Below are 23,935 nucleotides of genomic sequence, written 5' to 3' on the forward strand. Positions count from 1 at the left end.
TAATAGACTATTCTCCTCTACTTCATTCACCACAATTCCCATATAAACGAATAATATATATTCGATAATTATATATATTCCATAATAATATATATTCAATAATTATATATATTCCATAATAATATATATTCGATAATATATATAACAATATATTCGAGTAAGTATGGTAACATAGCTTTGCAGTGGCATAGGTGTTTTACCTTAAATATTTTGTATTATGTTATTGCCATCCATAAGAGTGTGGGATTTTCTGTTTGTTCCCAGAATATCAGTTTTAATATTTTATTTTGCAAAGCGTGTCGTCTGTGCAGAATGTGCATGATATGATTGCATTTTTGTATTGTAATATGTGATTGCATGTTTTCACATAATGCCTTATAGATTATTATTTCTATGTATGTTGGAACAATATGTTTCAATGTTTGCTTGCTGTTATCCAGAGTTTGTTGTGTAAATAATTTGTATGGCTATTCCAGCTTTGATCACATCGAAGTGAAGCCTGAGATAATAAATCAGCTAACGCCTTTTATTTTCCCCTTGTGGGCAGTCCGATCCCCACCGGTAGCGAATCAGAGATAACTGACCAATGACTAATTATAAGCGCTAACCAATGAACAGACTGGCAAACAACTGCTGCTATCTCTAGGTACCTAACTCTAAGAGGAGATGTTATACTCTGAAATATTATTGTTCGATATTCTTTAGTTGTTAGTCCGAGACAACATTCTGTTTTCACCGGTATGATGGTTGTGGTTTATGTACGGAAAGATAGATGTCTGTTAATGAGATGTTCAGTTTCCACGAGTCAGACAAAAAACACTGTCTCAATTTAAGGCTTTTAGCATTTCGGGCCGAATTTCATCATCGCCAGCAGCCTTGCCCGATTTTATTGCTAAATGGACCTCTTCTGCTGTGAGACTAGTCATTGCCCTGATCTGCGCCTCTTGGATGTCCACAACTGCTGGGCCACCCGGGTTAAGAAGGCTCTCAAAGTATTCCCTCCATCTGTGGTGAATATCCTTCTCGGTTGTTAAAAGTGCACCATCGGAGGCCTTAATTGCCCTTGCTGTGCACGATTTCCTCTCTCGAAGGCAGCGGATGGTCTGCCAGAATACTTTGTTTGCATTTGCATAGGATGAGTCTAATCTTTCTCAAAAGGATTCACAAACCTTCTGCTTTGCTGTCTTTACTGCCTAAGCAGCAGCTTTTCATGCCTCAGCATACCTCAAACGCATCTCAGGTGACCTGACCCTAAGCCATGTTAGGTAGGACTCCTTTTTTGCCTAGACAGTTTTTTGGACTTCTTGGTTTCACCAAGGTGTCCTTTTCTCACTGCCCGTTGCCACGCCGAGCCGCTTTCTACCACAGATGAGAGTGCAGAGGCAGTGACAGATGTTCTGAACAGCTTCCACTCCTCCTCAACATCTGCAGTATGTATGCTTGGGAATCTCTTTGAACCTGGAGGAAATGTCATCTGCAAAATTCTTCCTCACAGCCTCATTTTCCAATGCCTCCCATTTCACGTGGTATAGTTGCTTAGGCCTACCAGCGTTGATGGTAGCATCTGGTTTCTGAAGCCATAGAGTGCACACGACAAGGTAGCGGTCAGTTGACTGTTCTGTTCCTCTTCTCACACGAACGTCCAATACTGAGGAAAATAGATCTGCTGAGACTATAAAGAAGTCAATCAGAGACCTTTGTTCTAGTGTATCCCTGTACCAGGTATACTTATGGACTTCTCGGTGCTGGAGGAAGGTATTCATTATTGTCAAGCTGTTAGTACTGTGGAAGTCCAATAATTTTAACCTATTTGCGTTAAGGTCATGGGTGCCGTTCCTCCCAACCAACCACACCCCCTCCATGTCTGGTCATCTGTTCCAACATGTGCATTGAAGTCGCCCATTAGCAGGACTGATTCCATGTCTGCCACCCTGTCAAAAGTAGCATCCACTTTCTCTAGGAAGGCATTTCTATTCTGACTCCAGATTAGGTGCATAACAATTATATAAACAAAAAAAATCATATAAACAATTATATAAACAAAAAAAATTATTATACAAAAAATTCTGAATAATCTTTATTGTTAACATTAGAAGAACATGTGTTGCAAATGCATAATATAGAGCCAAAAAAATTATATTAAAAATTTTAGTTGAAATCAATGTAGAAAATGCAGCATTTAGAGCTGAATTCTGTAAAATTATAAGTTACAATGTCACTCAAGATGTCTATTGTATGTGTACATATTCTATTAATCAATAAATTACCTACTATTACTATTATTTAAAAAAATCACCTTGTACTGCAACTGTAAGAATGACGGTACTTCACGCCATTCGATTGGTAAAGTGATAAGAGGAATCTTTATATGGGAATTTTTCAATTGAAGGTGAGTTAACCGATCTCATACGTAAGTAGCAGGTTTTTTTACCCACGGAAACTCGTTTTTCATCTTGCATACAAACTAATCGGCCTTCAGAACCCACGCAATTTACAGACAAAAAAAAATAGTAGTGGTTGTGAAGATGAAGAGTTGCCCTTCCCCGATGAGTCTTTGGACTGCTTGGAGGTGTTATTACGAAATAATAATAATTAGATCATTTACCGTTAATCTTTTCTTAATGGTTATTACGCAATTATATATTACATTACAGCCTAACCAACTAATATATCTTCGTCCTACTCAGTTATGTGATCTCTTACAAGTAGTGTAATGGATAACAAGATTTATGGCAGATGAATTAAATTAAAAAAAAGATTTCTTGGTTTCGAGTCTAGTCGGCGACTAGAGGAAATTTTTCTAAGCCTTTTTTCGACCGGTTCCCGAGTTAGTCGATCTCTGGCACGGGCTAGCGGGTTTTTTCTCCCGGAACTCAAGTTTTTCGTTCCGTAAACTCAAGGAAATCGACCGTAGAACCCACACTATTTCAGATATTAAATATATTGTGCTAGGGTTAGGGACTACAAGATGACGACACTTTTTGAGCAGTCTCTCTTCACTGCATGCCGCGTAATTAGTGATAGCCTTGACCCAGCTATCCCTGATTGGTACCAGTGGAGATTGAACTGCCCACTCAGTCTCCAAAAAAAAAAAAAGTTAGATTGGGCTAAAACGGTCTTGCCTACTCCCTATACGCAGGGCCGGCCATCTTGGGGGTGCAGGTGGTGCAATGAACCCTGGCCCCACGATCGAGTGGGCATAGTCGGTATACATTTGTTGAAATGTATGATATTTCGAATGTGTTTTTTTTTTGTTTTCCTTTGACAAAATCATTTGCAGGTAAGAGGTTTTACGATACGTTTATTTCGAATCCTCTAATTTTTACCTTTGAAAAATATTTTAAGACTCCAAAAGGTTTCTTGTACCCGGCACCCTTTATAGAGAAGGCTCGTCCTGCCTATACGGGAATAAAAGGCGTTAGCTGATTTTTTTTTTTTTTTTAGAATTAAATTTTAGAACTAGCCAGTCACAATACAGCAATGATCGCATTGGACAAATTATACTGGTGTTAGCAAAAAAAAAAAAAAAAATCATCTAACGCCTTTTTATTCCCGTATACAGGGAGTAGGCGAAGCCATTTAGCCCTAACTAACTTTTGGAGACTGAGTGGGCAGTTCAATCTCCACTGGTACCAATCAGAGATAGATGGCCCAAGGCTATCACTAATTAAGCGGTACGCAGCGAAGAGAGACGGCTCAAATGTGCCGCCATCTCGTGGTCCTAACACAATATATTTAATGTCTGAAACAATGTGGGTTCTACGGTCGATTTTCTTGAGTTTCCGGGAGGAAAAACCCGCTTGCCCGTGCCAGAGATCGACTAACTCGGGAACCGGTCGAAAAAAGGCTTAGAAAAATTTCCTGTAGTCGCCGATTACACTCGAAACCAAGTCTTCCTTCGTGCGGCCAAGTGCCGTGGTGTGTAAACGCCACATCCACTGAGCTACACAGCATTACCACAGGATGTACTGTAATTGCGATTGTTAATTTTCTAGAGATACTGCTCATTTCAGGTAGCGCGTCCAACGCTTATTGCCGATTCACGACTTACAGCTGTTAATAAATACTGTTTTTGAAATAAAAATTGATCACACTACAATTATAATTTTGTTGTTGTACCGGAACCGCATATTCAGTTTTTGCTAATTTAGAGCCTTAGTTTTTGCGAAATGATGTTTTCGGTTATCAGAGGAACTTCATAACAATGACTTTTTGCTGCTATTTGCTAGTTTTCCAAGCGATTTTGAGTTTTTCATTGGTTCATAACGAGCACGTGATCTCATGAGACGGTGTGGTGTACAAATTGTTTTGCCACATCAGTATTTGATGACTTGTTTGGAATGGAGGATTTAAAATGTTTTAAGTGTATCACATGAATTACTTGCATCCGGCGTTTTCATATTTCATGGTCAAAATCATGGAATAATAAATTATAAAGCTACTTAACATGGCTTTGTTAACTTTAGCCTCAAGCACAAAATAGGAACTAGGCAAATAGTGAAATGATACAAGTAATGTTTTTTCTGTGTTAATATATATACGCACCAAAGGAGCGTATAATGCTACAGCAGACCGAACTGAGATAATCTTTGTATTGCGAGCGGTAATCCTTTAAAGGTGAATAACGGTTTCGACAACACGTTTGTAAAAGAAATATCACTGCCAGTTAGCGAAAAGATGGCGCTAGAGGAACAGCTTAAGGAGAAGGGTTGGTGAGTCTCGTTTTAACGAAATTTATTGGTAATAGACCAATTATGATAATTCGGTTTGCCAAAGAGTTATATTTTACAGCGGCTTTGTTTCTTACTAAATAAAAATCATCCACTCTGACAGCACATAAATTTCCCGTTTGAAGATATTCCACATTTCATCTATATGATATAGAAATGAAAGTGACTGAAGTATAACCTCATTTAGACATATAAATATCTAAAAAAACAAAACTTGGCCATATCGATTTCTGCAATATCTGTTCCGCAGAAGTAAAATAACTTCAGAAGTACAAGAAATATTACTAATTACGCGAATAACGCCTTTGGAATAATTAATTAAAAATTGAAATAAACCATAATACCCTACATTTTAGAGTGGATTTAAAATGAGCACTCGACGTATATCTTAATATTGTAAAAGTGTAATATTTTATGTATTTATTGTAGCTGCCCCTCAGTGAGTAAAATATCTATTTCTCTCACTCATACACACATCAATTAAATATTTATAGTGATTTATTCAGAATAACGGAGGAAGAAGATGGTACCACCGAGTAAAGGGGATTCAAACCATCATCCAGTTTATTTCAGTAGTGGTGGTTATTAAGGTGTTGGAGAGAGATGTTAGAACTAGAATACAATATTGAGAAAGGAGACTATATGGGAAGGGCTGAGGGGAAACGGTATCATAGTTTTTGTTTCTAGTTGCTAGAATAAATGACTGTCATATGTGAAAGAGTTGCATATATTATTATTATTATTGGATTTTGCAAGGGAATTTACATAAATACTACATGGCATTGAAGTGAGGAAAATGAATAATGGATTAGTAGCTTGGACTGTAGGATATTTGGCTGATAAATAAGTGTCAGTATAGCTTAGGATTTGAAGAACATATTCAGTTGTTTGCAGGTGATGCAAAACTGGGGAGGATAATGATATAAAATTCAGATGTGAGAACTTAAAGCAGATTGAAATAGACTGCAGATGTGGGAAAATTAGTGAGGATGTCAGTTTAATGTTGCTAGATGAGTTTCACTTTAGTTAGGGGAAATAAAATGTAACTTGCTTACTGTACTAGTGCAACTGTATTCTAAAAGATGGGGGAGGTAAGAGATTAGGGAGTGATGGTGGATAAAGGGCCTAAGTTTAGGAGACACATAATAGCATTAATATGTTATGCCTTGTATAATTATTATGTGCATAAATCTGGTTGCTTTCATTTCTAGAATATGGAAAGTACGAGAGAAGGTGCAGAGATGAGTAACTAGGATTGCAGGATAAACTGATGGAGTGTAGTTTGCAAAACTTGACCAGAGAGAAAGTGATATGATTGAGGCATAAGTTGTGTGAGAGAGATTCTTTATTTAGATATAGGTGTGATATTTCACAGAACAGTCAGTGGTGGAAAGTCATTCCTGGAAGGTAGGAGTGTGTTGTTGTGAGCAGTGGAGTGAGAAATAAGTTTTTTTTCAGAAGAATAGTAGGTGTATGAAATGATTGCCAGATTGGGTGACAAATGCAAACTATTATTGGTTGAAGATGAGAGCATTATTAGGAATTGTAGAATGTAAAATCTGCAGGCATCATTGAAGCCTGAAATATAAAATTGGAAAATCTTTAAGAATGCTTAATCACCAGTCCAATCAGTTAATTGTGTCTTCCAGATTGTGCATTTTGGAAGCAAAGTAATTTTTTTTTAGAATGTAAAATCTACTGCAATCTCCCCTCTTGATACTTGAAAGCAAGTAAATGTTTTTTTGTATCCTTGACAGCAGTCTCCTTTCCTTAAACATTTAATCAGTTTAAGAACCTCAGTAATTGAAGACTATAGTGAAATTGGTTGGACTTGTGAGAATCCATTGTTAAATTTTAGCTTCCCTGAATACAGATATGCTGTTTACCTTTCAACATACTTTTGATGGTTTGTTCCCTGTCATGCATCTAGACCTTTAATACCATTTTACAAACTTATTACAAAACATGTTCCAGTATCTGCTTAATTTATTTGATTACTGTGATACAATGTGTATTTTTGTCTGTTTCAGTGTAAATTATTTTTCAGGTGGATTTTTGGAAATGCATTAATTTACCAGAGTTTTGAAAAACCATTGATTTAATATAACAAAATACATTTTAAAGGGAGAAAGTTTCCTGGTAGAAAATAAATTTTTAATCTGGAAATAGGTGGGAGTGCAAATGACTCCAATGTTTTTGTGCAAGAAATTAATTCATTTTTAATTTCACATTGACGTTAAGTCCATTGAAGAGCTTCTAGATATGACCATGGATCTGTAGAACTGCTTTGGCAATCTGTTGAACTTTGATGGAGTAGAGCTTTTCTCTAGGGTTATTGTCAACTGTAGGGAAGCAGCGATTGCTGGACAAGAATAAATATGGACAGGTGTTAGTTCAACTCCTGGACAGTTTTTGCATGTTTCATAACTCCTACTACCGTCTGGCTGAATTTTTATGCTTTTAAAGCGTTCCATCCTTAGTCTGGTGATGATTGTTGTTATTTCTCTATTTTCATTAATTTCACTTATTTCATTCTTCTTGAGTTTGTTTTACCAGTCTTATTTTGGCGACAGAGAGTTAGCATAAGTTAGTGATAGTGGGTGTAATTTTTGAGGTAAGTATCTTGCTTCTTTGGCTAGTCTGTCTGCTCTTTCATTGCCTTCAATTACATGGACTGGTATCTATTGCAGTGTGCAGTTCTTATTTTTCAAATTTAAGGTTGTTAATAGTTCATGAATTTCCTTTGTGAGTTTTGTTTTTCCAAATTTTTTTTTAATGCCTCAAGTGCAGAGGCATTATAGATGGTTATTACTTCTGTAATGTTTATTACTGGATTTGAGAGATAGAAGTTGATTTGAGAGCTGTTTGTATGGCTGTTAATTCACTTGTGAATTAACAGCTGGCAAAATAGCTTCAAATTTGATTTGAATATCCTTGCCTCCAGGTAGAGTTACAAAAACCCCTGAACCTCCCTGGTTGAGTGCATCAGATGATTCAGTGTAGGCAGTGACATGGTTTGGATTATTATGGACTGACATTGTTATTTGTAGTATATACTGTATATAAAATTTTTCCATGTCAACTTTCTTTGCACGTTATATTCCTTATTTTAGATGTTTCAGTCAAGTTTTGCCTGAAAAATGTTGATCAAGTGATTTTATCTCCCCCCCCCACACAACACCAGTCCATTCAGAGAGGAATTGCAAGCTGAAGGTCGTCAGTTCCATTTTGTTTGTTTTTAACACATTTGCTTGGAAGGTGCCTGTCCTTCAGTTGGAAAGACGGTTCAAATATTGAAACTCGATTTTTCATTCTGCAGAACAGGCAAGCCTGCTGGAGAATATGCATTTAAGACATAATATACTCACCTCGTGTCATCTAAGGCTAACATATATTTAGTTAACAGTGGAATTAGTTAAAAACATGTCATCAGCTACTCCTCTCTCTTTCTCCTTATATTCTCAGTTTACAAACCCACCTATATCAGTGATTATTGTTAATGGGTATCTCCATGCCATTCAACTGATCATAGGAGGCCCAGAAACATAACTCACAATATACCTATCATACCTCCCACAATGTTACCAAATTCACCATGTTAGTAAGAAACTAACCGTTATTAACACAGTGCCTATCAATCTCTCCTTAAACTGATTCACTGACAACCATCTCAGGTAACTCATTCCACTCATTCACCACCCTTGTAGAAAAATATCTAGATCTCACATTCTTGCTAACTGAAACTTTACTCAACTTCCAATGATTGCTTGCTCTGTCACCACCTGCCATATATTGAAAAAGTTCCCTTATCTCCATTCTATAAAACCTTTTTAGCAGTGAAGGTTTCTAACATGTCATCTCTCTTCCTTCTATTTGACAATTATATACACAAGGATTTATGTTATAAACCAATTCAAAAGAAAACATTCAAGTCATTGCACCTTCAGCAGCAATAGAACCCAAAACATTTATTTTTGAGATTTTTTTTTAAACATAGTAATCTCATCATGAAAGTTAGTAATTTATAACACATTTATTACAATGGATAGGCAAAGGCATAAATAATCTAGAAGCAGTCTTGCAGGGATCAAACTTGGATTTTTTTTTTTTTTCAATCCCTTTTCAGGTCTCCAGTAAGCAGGGCAGTGATCTTTAACTGGGTGATGGAAATCATACATATATATATCGTCTAAAGACTCTTACAGACATCTGTGCCATAGTAAGATTCAATATGGCCTGTTAATTGAAGAGTAGAGATACTGTTCACTTGGCCAACTGAGCTAGCTGAAAGTGGCTCTAAAACAAAAATACAATACTTAGAAAATCATTTTCTTTAGTTGTAATGTTAATACTATTAGTTATAATGTTAATACAAGAACATGAAATAATAGATAATGAAGCATTTATTACCATACTCCAAAGCAACAGAAAAAAAATCACATAATTTCTTTCTAGCTTGCAGCACTTACCTCAAAACAGTTAGTTGTTAGTTCTTACCTTGTATCAAGCCACACATACATATAGTTTTCTTTCTGGCATTGAAAATTACTTTTTCATTCTGAAACATTTGATTTTTGAGTTTATTATACTGGTGTATCCATGGAGTCAGAAGATTCATCATGGGAGACCCACATTAACCTTTATACACATATATAAGTCTCTGATCAGACCACATTTGGACTATTGTTCTCAGATTTGGTCCCCAGGATTTGAAGGGGATAAATTAACTGTGGAAAGGATACAAAGATGGTTTCAGGACTGTACAAGCATAGTTATGAGGATCAGCTGAGGGAATGTGGACTGCAGAGTTTGGTGGATAGAAGAAGGAGAGGTGATATGATTGAGACTTTTAAACTGTTGAGAGGTGGTTACAGGGTTGACACTGGGGAGTTCTTTCGCTTGGTTGAACAGCGGGAAGGAGTGATGACAAGAGGCCATCCCTGGAAGTTACGAAAGGAAACCGTGAGCAAGAGGGTAAGGAGTGGTTTCTTTGTATGGAGGGTGGTTGAACCGTGGAATGCATTGCCTGATGGAGTGGCGGGAGCGAGAACGGTCAATGAGTTTAAAGAGTGGTATGATAGACTTTGTGTTTCTTAGGGGGGACCTCCCCCTCGATGAGTTTTGACAGACTTTATGTTCTTAAGAAGGTCCTCTGATGATGAGTCTTTTGACTCCATGGAGGCCTGAATAATAATAATAATAATAATATACCTCTCCTTAAACTCATTCACTGTCAGAGCAATCGCAACTAACTCTGGCAGTCCATTCCATTCACTCACCACTCTGCATACCCTTACTAACCACACTCTTGCACAACTTTTCAAAGCAACTGCAAAAATTGCCACCTGAACTGTTTTCAGAAACTCAACTGTTTCTTTGTGGTGAGGATTCAGAGAAAAGTGACCAAGCTTGTGACAGGTCTGTGGAATGTTCCTTATAAGGAGAGATTGAAGGTGTGTGGGTTGCAGAGTTTAGATATGATAGAAACAAGTTACTCAAGGGATTCTATAGGAGTCGCACAAGAAATTTTTAATACGTGGAGGGTAGGAGGGAAACACTTACTAAGAGTGGTGAATGAGTGTAATGGATTGCCAGAGGTGGTTGTGAGCACTGCAAAAGTGCATAAGTTTAATGAGCTGTATGATAGATATTGCACATTAATAGATAGTATGGGTCTCTTGCAATGGGTCTTCATGGTATAAATAATATTAACATCCAGGGGTGACCTGGTTCTCTTTCTGTTCCTGTATTGTTAAAAAACTTTCCTTTGTGTCCATTTTGTAGATCTCCTTTAATGACTTATAAGTTTCTATTATGTCTAATCTTTTCTGCTTATCAACTAAGTGACCAAGATCTGTCACCAGCTCTTGGTCACTCATCTCTGAATCCTTTCCACCACTTCCTGATCTCCAAGAAACCCAGGTGACTGTATCTGTTCACAATAGTCAAGATGCAGCTGAATTGTAGCCTTATAAAGAAGGACAGTAACCTTCCTGTTTTTACTTGTTAGTGTTTTTCAACATCCAAGTAATTCTTTGAACTATTTACTAACTTTTGCAATATGACATCTGTAATCCATTCTCATTTGCTCCAACTCTTCTATAGTTTTCTATGTGGTATTCAAATGCCTTTGCAACAGTATCATGGTGTAGCCATTTCCCTTATCTAATTCTGCTGTCACTTGATTATTAAATGTGACTAAATTACTAAGACAGGACCTACTTTTTACAAAGCCATGCTGTCCACCATAGAGTATTGTATTCCCTTCCACTCACTGTTGGATTTTATGTTTAACCAACTTTTTCAATACCGCTACTCTAGATGTCACTTCTGTCTTGGAGCCACCTTTATGTAATGGACAAATCTTACTTTGTTTTCACTCCCTTCAAATCTTGCCAGAGCTGAGATTTAGACTGAACAATTTTATCAGAGGCACTGCCAATTCTCTTGTATATTTGCATAGTAGAGTATGCTATGCAAATACTGCACATGGGCTAACATGCCATTCAGTCCTGCTGCTATATTCATATTGATATTTTTCGACATGCTGAGCTGTACAGTTTGTTCATATCATTTCTGACATCAGTTCCTGTCACATCAGCAATTCCACCTGGATGACACCTTTGCATCATGATCACTCAGAAGCAACTATTTCTTTCACTGCTGTCACCTTCCTAATACCTGCATTAATTAGTCATCCTTACATAGTCATTCTTTCTCTTACTTGCTACAATGAAAAAAAATTTTCGATTTTTTGGCGTGCTTAGCTAATTTTCTCTCGTATCTGATTTAGCCTTTCTTACCCTACTTGTCACCTTTCTTGTTTGCACTTTATATTGCTTGTAAATATGCTGATTACCTTTTTCTTTATAGTCCCTCCACAATGTTTTTGCAGTTTTTGCTTTATATCTCTACTCATCCATTTAACCCCTGTTTCATCTATCCTCCTGACCATAGGTAGGCAGTCTGATACTGATTCTCTCAAGTCTGACCACTTCCTATTCACTACTGGCATTCTTTTCTTGTGGCTTCTAAAGCCATGATACTACTCCAGGATGCATCCTAAGTCTGTCATAATTATTAGCTTTATAGTTTAATTAATATAAACTCTTTTTCTTTACAGTGAATTCCACATGTTTAGTAACCTCCCAGAACAACACCATATGGTCACTCTCCTGGATGTCTACCTTGGTTATGGACACATCTTCTAATGTTGTTACCAGATTCAGCACTCTCAAACCCTGTTCCCTTTCATGGCATGTTGTTTCTAGTAATTATCCCTTAGCAACTGTATAAATTCTGCTTTCTTCTTGCTTTGCTCCCTTTTCTCTCTCCATTTTCCCCAGAGTTGAAGTGCACCATGATAATTGTGTGGCTTACACTCATTGTGCTAATTTGCCAATGCATGCCATGCACATCTTCCTGTGGATCTTATAGCAGTTGGTTACTGCTATAAATCTTATAGCAGATTCATAGCAGTAACCAACAATATATTTTGTCTTATCAGCATCTATCTCACACCAGATAGCTTCAAATGAACCATATCCCCCAGCCTAAACACTGTTTATCGATAAACGGTGTTTTTTGCTCTGCTTATGTGTGTACTTATAATAGAGTAGAATTGAAATTACAGCCTGTTGGTTGGGAATATAGGCACTGTTCACTTGATTAAATGGGCTAGCTAAATGTTGTCAGTATGGCTAACCAATCATGATCATTTCTGCCCAGATGTAAAAATTACATCTGGGCAGAAGATTGCTTTGCTAATTAATATATAGATAGGAGTTTTTCTGTATGATGTAGACTTTTTTTTTTTTTTTATATGGTATACAGTTTTTCTGTATCTATAGAATAACACGTATGCCACAGTAAATAACTTTTTTTTATTATGTAAATATTTCATCTTATGTGTCATAAGACATCATCAGTACAGCTAATAGTGCACGTGCTTAAATGAGAATCCCTCTATGTATACAGTTGTGTGTTCATGGATTACAAACTACTGGGCTAAAATTAAAATATAGCAGATAAATTATTGACAGATAACTGGTGCTTTTTTCAGTGTTGTGTTGTCTAGTATTGAATATAATAGACTAAGTTTCGAAATAGCTAACGTGATCTATGATGCCCAACCATCAGAATTGAATATTTCACCAGCATAATTAAAAGCCCTGAATTCCCTAAATATAATAAGAATATAGTTATCACCAAAGTGACAAAGGCAATACCACTGTAGTCTTAGATGATGCTAAATAATACGATACGAAAATGAATTTACTGCTTCATGATCACAATACTTGCTTCCAGCTTAATAATGATCCTACCAAAAGTCAACTCAACAAGTTACTGGATGAAGAAACCATTAAAAGACTCAGAACATACCATGCAAGACCTTTCAGAATATATATGGTACGCCAAAATTACATAAAAGTAACTGTCCACTCACCACCTATTGTGGATTCTATAGGCAATGCCACATTTAAAATATCAAGATGCCTGTCTAACCTTCTCCGTCCCCGATAAAAAAAAAAAAAAAAAAAAAAAAAAAAAAAAATTCCATAGAATTTCCTACAAGGATAAAAGACATTAAACTGGCAATTACAAAGATGTTAGTGAGCTTTGACATTGTCTCTCTCTCCACTAATATCCCTCACAAAGAAACAATAGAATTGTTAACCCAAAAATTTCCACCTGACATAGTGGAATTATTCAAATTTGCGATCACATCAGGTTAATTACTTCATATGGAAAGATAAAATATATAAATGACATGAAGGAACAGCAATGGACTCACCCTTATCACCCAACTTAGTCAACTTTTTTCTTGAATACCTAGAAGACAGAATTTTTGCTCTTGAAACAAAACCAACGATGTGGCTAAACTCCATCAATGACATCTTTGCAGTTTGGAGTTGCACAGAACCTGCACTCTACTCATTTCTACAAAAAAAAATCAGCACCCTGCATCCTTGTATCAAGTTCACACTAAAAAAGGAAACATCAACAGGTATTTCCTTTCTTGATGTACACATCCAACACAAACAAGATGGATCCATTTTCACTTCCGTGTACTGAAAACCAACTTTTTCAGGTTGTTATATCAATAATATATCAGTTCGCCATCCATCTCAAAAATATGGCATCATAAAATCTTTAGTGTCCAGAGCACATGAGATTTGTTTTTCTGAAGAATCCCTAAAACAAGAATTGGTCTTATTAAATGGATATAATCCAATAACAAGCCAAAAAAATAATTAACCACTCTTCTACAAATCAACTCAGACAAGAAGCAGCCCACAGGACTCCCATTCCATATATTAAAGGCATCTCTGAACTTGTGGCAAAAATTACGAAAAAATATAAACTTATTGCTACCTACAAACCAATCAACCAAATTCACAACTTCTCCAAAAGACAGACTCGCAGCAATGATGTTACCTTGCATATACCAAGTACCATGTTAGTGTAACTTGTCTTACTATGGACAAACAGGAAGATCTATAAATAAATGTATCTTTGATCATCAAGAAAACATCCACCTTATTGATAAGGTGGATGTGGTCTTGATGTTCAGAGATACATCACAAATCTGGCCTTGCACAACATGGAATCGAAAATGCTAACCAAATGATCCAGTGACAAAACTCTCAAGTTACTACATAGATCCACATATGAACGGTTATATAAAGAAAGTGCTGAAGCCTTACTTCATAGACTTAATCGAAATGACTATCTCACTATTCCAAAAGTGTGGGAAATTGTTATCCTCAATTATATTCAGTAATTTATCTGCTATATTTTAATTGAATTTAAGTAATTTTAATTTCAGCCCCAGTAGTTTGTAATCCATGAACACATGACTATATACATAGATGGATTCTAATTAAATAAAAAAAACAGCTTTTTGTTTTTTTGAATTCAATTTCTATTGTTGTTTGCTAGTTGTACTGATGATTTCTTATGATACATAAGATGAAATATTTGCATAATAAAAAAGTTATTTACTGTGGCATTATGTATTATTCTATAGTTATGGATACATCACAGATTTCACTATATAAAAAAAAGTTTTTTCTGTAATGGTATACAGTTTTTCTATATGAGAAAAGACAGAAGAGATAAAGTCTCATTGACTATGTTACTGTTGACAGTGATATCTACATGTTGACACAGGACATGAGTATACAGGGAATTTGAAATAGAAAGCGATCATCATTTAGTTTTGAGAAGGATAAAAATGAATTTTATATTGAAAAGAAAAACGTATGTACAAAAATTCTAAAAAGAATCAAAGTTGAGCAGCTTTTTAGAGGTGAACTGTAGAATAAAATATACAAATGTTATTCAAGGAAAAATGAAACAATTTGAAAACAAGAACCAAACCTTGGAGACTCAGTGACAAACTCTGGGGAAATATTGATTGATTCAGACAGAGGCATGTGGTGAAGTTCTCTGCAAGGATAGAAATATCTGATTAGGAATGCCCCTTTAACTTAGTAAAGTTAAATAGACAGTCCTGGAAAAGAAGAAAGTTCATTAACTATTCCTTGCAAATAACTTAGCATGTGCTCTTAGAGAATATAAAGAAAAAAGCAAAGCAGTCAAAATAGCTAAACAAAGATCAGGAAGACTTTGGGAAATGATAAGATGTTCTGGAGGTAGCTGTGCTATAAAATGAACTAAAGATAATAAAGTTGACATGAAAACTGAAGATATTTTAGATGTCTGAAGCAATACTTTGAAAAATTGTTAATTGAAACAAGAGGTGACATTGGAGATTGAAAATATTCGAAAGGAATGCAATCAGGACTAAATAGTAAGACCTGAGGTAGAAAAAAGTCATCAAAAACCTAAAAGAAGCAGAGTAAATGATATTTGACCAGAAAAGCTCAATATGGAGATCTAAAAGTTTTAGTGGCTGTACTGCATAATTTAGAAGGCCTGGTCAGAAAGCCAAATGACGAATGTAGAGCTGTGATAGTACCCATATGTGTGAGAATTACTATATAAGTTTGCATTATTACTAACTTCCTCTTGACAACTTTTCTCCAAATTAGTCTTATCCGTCAGGACATTGATGGTTTAAACTCTGACCTTGTTTTGTAGACATCACAAATAGGTTGGAAGAATATGTACATTGTTCACAAAATGAAGTTTTATAGTGCTTTACATCATGAGTATTTTAAAAAAAAAATTTTTTTTTGTATGTTTGAAGTTCTAAAAAGGCTGAGGCTACATTCTACTAAGGAAACATCTCCATAGACTTCAGGTAACTGCGGGTAACTCCAGTGGTGTAGCTAGAGCTTTCGCTGCCCAGGGTGGTCCCTGAGTTTGCTACTCCTCTCAATACACACCAAAAATACTACAAAAAGTCAAAACAACATATAGGGAAATAAATTAAAACACTGTTTATTTTTGAACTTAAAACTTTAATTTCAGCATTCTAAAATGTTATTTTTCTTGCTTTTCTGCTAACAAAATCATCGATGACATTGGCAAAGGCTATTTCATAATAATGTAGTTAATTCTTAATCTATTTTATTTAGAAAAACCCCTCTCACAACTAGCAACACCTACAGCTATTGTGAGGCAAATTTGCAGTAGTATTACAATAATTGGAAATGAGTTCTCGAGACTGTATTTTAGAATTAACTGCAAAAGTTCAAAAGGGTTCAAAGTGCCGCCCTGGGTGGACACCCTCCTCCCTAGCTACACTTCTGGGTGGCTCTACACCACAACCCACTGGTCTACACTACTTAATCAGTAGTGCTGTCTACTGCCACTAATAGTATTTTTTGGTCTGTTAATTGCCTGTGTTCTCTGGCTGATGTTTGACATTACACAATCTGTGCCATCTACCATCACTAATAGTATTTTTTGTCTCTTAATTGCTTGTGTTCTCTGGCTGATTTGCCCTGATGCAAGATGAAACACCTGTGTTCCTAGGAGAAAAAAAAAAAACTGCTGTCTCCATGTGTGATTGGCTGACTCATCTTCACTTGAAAAAGTCCATATAAAGATTTCTCTCATCATGACAAGAATTGAACTCCTCTTGCTTTCCACTTGAGTGACCCATTCTTCCATCGTTCTTCCAACTGCACTAAGGAGGTGCTCATCATCATCATCAGTTTTATATACATACTAGAGCAGAAGGGTATATATTGCAAAGTCCTGTGGTCACCCACAGGACTTTGCAATCTGTACTTCCACAGACCACTGAACACTTGCTTATTAGAATAAATATCTAATTAATTTTATATTGCATTTAATTTGATCTAATCATAGCATCTAATTTAACTTGCAACAATGTCAGTGCTCCTTACTCTGTATCTCTAGTTACTTGTTATAACTGTTTCTCTCTAATTAACACTAGTGAATACTTAGCTCGATGCTTTTTACGTAAGATGAGTATGCATATTGCATTATTAGGAATTTCATGGCAACTGTCAGTGGTATATGTGATAATTCCTGACGGTATCATCACTTTAGTGAAAAAAAAAAAAATGGAAAAAAACCTTGAATTTTAGATAATTATTAGTTATCTAGTAGACAAACCAGTGCTGTGGTTTGTAGAAAAGTTCATTCTTAATGTAAAATGTGATGTGGAAAATTGGAGAGGGTCCAGAGATGAGTGACAAAAATAATATCAGAATCTGAAATGTTGCTTAACCTTTAATTAGTTGCATAGGGGTCTATTTTACCCCCGCTGTCATTCAGATGACGGATTTTTGTTGCGATTTCAAGTCCCCGCTGCAAATCAACTGCGAGCTGGCCGTCAGCACAATCAATTGTGGAGTAAGGAGTGATTTTTGATGTTCTGATCCCATGCGATTAATTATGTAACAAAAAAAGTGATTAATTAAGGGTTAAGGGAAGTAAATTGTAAAGTTTGTTGGATAGGTGAAAAAGAGGTTATATGATAAATGTTTTAAGTTAGTGAGGAGATTTTATCAGATTAATACAGATAGGATTATATATGAAGAAATGGAAGGTGAGAAGGGAAGAACAGTAGGCCATCCCTGGAAGTGTAAATGTGTGGTGAAGTGGGGCAAGGAGTAGATTTTTTATAGGGAGAGTGGTGTGTGAGTGAAATGCATTACCAAAGTGCATTGTGAATGCTGGAAGCATTAAGGAGTTTCACTGTGATAAATATTTGCTAAGTAAGCCTCTATGATGAGTATGCTGATTCTGTGGAATCTGATTTAATATAATCAAAATTAAAACTACTTAAAAACAAAGTGGAATATAATTCACTTACATTTGGGTAACACAGCACTTGGGTGGTTTTCTAGGGTGCAGATATATCAACACACACTAGTGTGTGTGTGTGTGTGTGTGTTGATATATTAATGAGTATAATTATACCAATATACTAACAGCCTAAGTTATAATTGTACAACCACTTATTGAACTTGTAATGTTTAAGGATGGGTGAGCCTTGACACTATGATTATCTTTTTTTGGGAAAGATACTCTTTTATCATTTTGCACTAAATTATTATAAAGATCAAAATTCTGATCTGAAACAGTTGCTTAAGGCTGTTTAGATACTACAACATTCCAGTATAATATAAACAAAATTAATGAATTGAATTATTTACCAAGGGCACTTTCCTTTTTAAAAACAAGACAATCAGTGCACCACATGCATCATAAATATCACATATTCAACTGCTAATTGCACTACTAAGCTCAGACTGCTGGTGTGTTGATGGTGCATTTGTAATATATGTGAAACTTTTAATAATTTTCAAGTGGTTTCATTTCTGACATATTTACAATCACTTCTGATATATTTGTTACCCAATCCATTATCATTTCCCTCTTCTTGCAATATAACCTGTTTCCACAAATGGAGTTTTGATGAGCCTTCTAAAATATTATCACAAAGACATCTTCTCTAGTTGAAAGAAATGGCAACTAGATATCTAGAAGAAGACTTTTTCATTGCCATTTGAAATACCATTACCTTGCCTAATGGAGGCATTAATGGAAGAATATACAGTCATACCCAGAAGTTACGCGGTAGGTGGGACCAACAAAAAGTGCGTAAGTCGAATTTGCGTAACTCGGGGTATAATTTTGCATGTAATTTATATATACAAACATACAAAATATTAGTTAATTGGGAAAGGTTTACAAAAAAAAACACCTATATTTTTTAATAAATATAATCATAATTGTAGTTTTTCGTACATAAAAAAAGAAAGTTATGTCGATGGTTTCATAAAATCTAATAGATTCGTCTGACGGCATAATGCTTTCTTCTTCTCACGCAAAATTTCTTCATAGCAAGCTAATGATTTTTTTATTCCTTGTCTTGTGGCTATAATTCATTCCTTGTTAGTATCTGTGTCCTACAAAATCTGTAAACCTTTCTTTTATGATTGTTCTTACTGTGGATTCCTGTAGATCGAACTTCTTTGCTAGCTCACAAATTTTCATCCTGCCTTCAAAATCCTTAATAATGTTGAGTTTTGTTTCCAAAGTCAATGTTTTTCTTTTCTTGCTAGCTGTAGAAGAATCAGATTTGCTTCTTTTGGATGACGTTATTATTTTTTATGTGATAAAATTTTTATCAATTTGTAAAAATTTGTAGACTATAAAAATCGTGTATGAATGGAGACCGCGCGAAACACGTCATTGCTTATTCATAACATGTGCGACACTGGCGAATGCAGTAGGCGCAGGAAAGATACGACTAGTGATGAGGCGTGAAGTGGGACGGGAATATGTACATATAAGAATCCGCATAACTCTGGATTCGCATAAGTTGGGGTATGACTGTACTTGTTTCTGTGGTAAAAGTTAACTTTCACAAGAAGTAGTTAGTATAAAATGTGAATAATTAAAAAAAAAAAACTGATGTCTGATTGAACTCTTATTTTAATAGATGATATTATTGATAGAGACATTTGAGAAGGCAGTTATATTTACATCAAACCTGATTAATGACTTTTCAGTTCCGTTCACAAAAATCATTTTATTTTATTTTTTTATGTATACATTATGCGTATGTTTCATTAAGAATAGGTCTCATCATTATGTTCATTTACTGTATTTTTAAGCATCATCAAATTCCTGACATTTACCCTCAAGGGGTTTACAGGATATGATAGTACTACATGAAAAATTTACATCATTACTAACTTCCTACATATAATTTTTTGCCAAATCAATCTGTTACCTGTCAAAGCTACAACATTTTTAGATCTTATATTTCTATCTTCTAAGGCATTTTTACCGTATCAATCCACCTATATATTCGTCTTCCTCTTGGTCTTTTTCCTGCCAACCTGGCAGAGAACACTTGTTTTGCTAATTTTTCCTTGTCCATTCTGTTTAAATGACCATAATACCTGAGATTAGCTTTGCTAACGCATTCCTGGATGCTGACAATGTCAAGTTCTTTCGTAATATCCTCGTTTTTAATATGATATTGCCATTAATGCCATCTGTTCACGCCCCTAATCTATTATTATTATTATTATTATTATTATTTGACACCTCCAGGGAGTCCAAAGACTCATCGAGGGAGAGTGTGCCAACAGCATCGAACGATTGGTCCCCTTCCAACTACTAACCGCGCTCAAACTTACTTAACTGAGCCATTAGTAGCAGAGGCTCTACCAATCGACCAACCTTTGCCTTCTCAGAACTCTCATATCTGTGGTCTCTAGTCTTTGGTCAAGTGTTTTACTTCTGACTCAGTGCTCAGATCCATAAGTTAAAATTGATTTGAACACCGTCTTGTATACAGCTAATTTAGTGTTTTGACTAATTTCTCTCTTATTCCATATAAATTTGTTCACTTGACTTCCTACCATACCAGCTTTGTTGATTCTGTTGTCTATTTCCATATTGAATTTACCATCTTCACTAAAAATCGTTCCTAAGTAGCTGAAATGTTTTACTTGTTCTATAGGTTCTCCATTCACAATGAAGCTGATATTTTCAATGCTTCTGCCTATTTTCATTATCTTTGTCTTTGTATGAAGGTTATTATTATTATTACGGGGAAACTCCAGGGAGTCCTTAGACTCATCGAGGAAGGCCCCAAATCATGTTCATCACAACTATTCGACATTCATACAGTATCTATCATACCTCACCTTAAACTCATTCACTGTCACAGCATCCACCACAGACTCTGGCAGCCCATTCCACTCATTCACCACTCTAAAAGTAAGGAACCCAGCTCTAACACCCTTACTAACCACATTTTTGCCCAGTTTTCATGGATGTCCCCTAGTCCTCCCACAACCAGCCCTTTTCTCAAAAATATCTTCTGAATTTTATAGAAATCCTTCAGTAATTTGAATGTCTCAATCATATCTCCCCTCCTCTGCCTATCAACCAATTTTTGCAACCCACAAATCCTCAACCTGTTCTCATAAGGTTCATTCCACAGAGCTGCTATCATTTTGGTCACTCGTCTCTGGATCCTTTCAACCACCTCCCCATCAAGAAGAATCCTAGGTGACCAAATCTGGGCAGGGTAGTCGAGATGGGCTCTTATCAAGGCTCGATACAGAGGAACAATAACCTGCTTGTCAACGTATTCTTCAGCAACCAAGTGATTTGATGAGCTGATTTGGCCTTTTGCAATGTGCCCCCTAAACTTCAACTCCTTATCCACCAACACTCCTAACTCCCTGGCCTCATCAATCTCCTGGAGTGCAGTTCTGCCAATGTAGTAAACTGCTGCTAATCTTTTCACCACAAAATGTAAAACTTTACATTTTGCCACGTCAAATTTACATCTATTCTCCTTAGCCCAGACCTCCAGTCTATCCAAATCATCCTGCAAAGTTTTGACATCATCTGCATTCACTATTGCCCTACCCAACTTTGCATCATCTGCAAACAAATGAACTGTTCCTCTCAGATCCTTTCCTATATCATTAATGAAGAAATTAAACAGCAGTGGTCCAAGAACAAATCCTTGTGGCACACCACTAGTCACAGGCCATCTTGTTGACTCTACTCCTGAATAAACCACTCTCCTATCCATCTTGCAAACTCTATATCCATTCCCATATGTTGCAATTTACTGATTAGAATTCCATATGGTATCCTGTCAGATTCCTTATCAAAGTCCAGTAGAATCACTGTAAACCCATTACCCTTATCCAGTTCAGCCATCACTGTGTTATAATACGTGAGCAAGTTACTGAGGCATGACCTACCCTTCACAAAACCATGCTGTCCCCGATACAGTATCCCATTTTCATCTATCCAATCTTGTATTTTTTTCTTGACTATTTTCTCAAAGACCTTGATAATGATTCCTGTTATGCTGATTGGCCGGTAATTTTCAACAGCAGCCTTGGAACCACCTTTATGCAGCGGAACTATTTTCCCCTCTTTCCACCCCCTTGGGACTGACCCAGACCCGAGGTTCAAATTAAACAAAATGGTCAAGGGCACTGACAATTCTTTAGCTGCTTCACATACGACACGAGCTGGTATACCATCCAGTCCCACAGATGTATTGACATTGAGGTTCTGTAATTGACTATTTACCTCTACTTCATTCATCACAATTCCAGTATAAGCTGTTGATTCTTCCATTCCTGCAATGTCACCACCTGGATGATATACTCTTGCAAAGTGCTCGCTCGGTAATTTCACTATATCGACTGATTCGGTTACCTCCCTACCCTCAGCATTTTTTAAAATCATTCTGCCATGAACATTTTTCCTTTTACTTGTTGAAAGTAAAAGCACTTTTGAAAAACACTTGTCCTTTTACATATTGTAAAAACTGTTTGAGATTCTCTTTAGCCTGCATGGCCAATTTTCATTCGTAATCCGCTTTTGTTTTTCTTACCATCCTGGCCTGAGCTTTATACTTTTCCTGTGTCACCTTTCTCCTTAAATTCTCTCCACAATTGTTTCTTTTTTTGAAGCTCAAGCTTAATAGTGTTATTCATCCATTTGACCCCTACTTGATTTATTATTCGGACTCTTGGCATACAGTTATACAGTCAACCATTGCCTCCTGCAAACACTTCTTAACCACCTCTTATGCACTATCAACATCCAGCCCTTGCAGTTTTACATGCCATGGCACTGAGCCAAGCACACTCCTAAGCTTGTCATACTTACCAGCCTGGTAATTCCACATGTACCCTGTCTTAATTGTAAATTCCACTCCTTTAGCCACCTCCCAAGTCATGACCTTATGATCACTCTCACCAATTGGTGGCAGCATGGTCATGTTCGTTACAGCCACATTCTCAGATGCAATTACTAGGTCAAGCACTCTCTGCTCCCTGGTATTTTTCACTACTTGCTGTCGCAGATACTTGTCCCTTAATAACCGCATAAAATCCAATTCCTTCCTCCCATGTGCCTTCATCTCTTTCCAGTCAATGTTACCATAATTGAAATCACCCATAATAATTACCCTCCTTCCACTCATTTCTTCTATTTGCCTATGCATACTATCCCCACCATCTATTCCATCACCTGGTCTATAGCAGCCCAATTGTATATTTGTTCTGCTAGACTATCTCACACCAAATAGCCTCACATGTGCTCTTTTGTCTATCCTGCAGTTCAACTTCTATACTCCTTGGCTGCAACTCATCAGCTATCATCAATAACACTCCTCCCCCTTTTTATTCTCCCTGTCACTCCTGAACACGCTATACCCGTCGCATTCAATCCCACTAGCTTTATCATCTTCTGTCAGCCATGTTTCACTAATACCAATAACCTGTGGCCTGGAAGTGCTAACCAAGGCCAAAAACTCTTCTTGTTCTTAATACTCCTGGCATTAGTGTACATGAATTACAGAAGTTCATTAGACCCATCCCTACTTTGATGCCTTATACTAACTATCCCTTTCTGATTTGTTGTCCTTTGTACTCACTTGGGCATATTATACTCATTCATACACTCAACTGCCTCCCTAAAGTCTGCATATCTACCCCCCCACCTTAATAAATCTAGTTTCCCTGAGTCTGTACATTCACTTCATTCATCAACACTTTAAGCCTCCATACACCAAATCCATTCAAATGTAACCTATCCATCTTAAATAAATCCTTTCGCCCATTGAACTCACTCCACACATCCACAAATTCCACACCACTCTCTATGCATAACCCACTCATAAAGTCATTGGCAATTATGGCCCTCCTAAACACTTCACTGTCATACCATGGCAAAATACTTACCATCCTAACTCTCTCACT

General features: G+C 36.3%; 1 protein-coding gene across 2 annotated transcripts in view; it reads left to right on the top strand.

Annotated features, from left to right (window-relative positions):
- The first annotated feature begins 4,336 nt into the window (after positions 1-4,336).
- The window catches only part of LOC150100273 (tudor domain-containing protein 3-like), a 200,131-nt gene continuing 180,532 nt past the window's right edge, over positions 4,337-23,935 (top strand). For both annotated transcript variants that reach the window (XM_090402783.1, XM_090402784.1), the window contains exon 1: positions 4,337-4,712. In XM_090402783.1, the coding sequence (XP_090258909.1) occupies positions 4,678-4,712 (35 nt within the window). In that variant the 5' untranslated portion in view covers positions 4,337-4,677. The remainder of the gene's footprint in view (positions 4,713-23,935) is intronic.

This window comes from Typopeltis vanoorti, chromosome 13 (genome assembly GCF_054136105.1).
Source record: "Typopeltis vanoorti isolate ZY-2024b chromosome 13, IOZ_Tvanoo_1.0, whole genome shotgun sequence".
Taxonomy (NCBI): domain Eukaryota; kingdom Metazoa; phylum Arthropoda; class Arachnida; order Uropygi; family Thelyphonidae; genus Typopeltis; species Typopeltis vanoorti.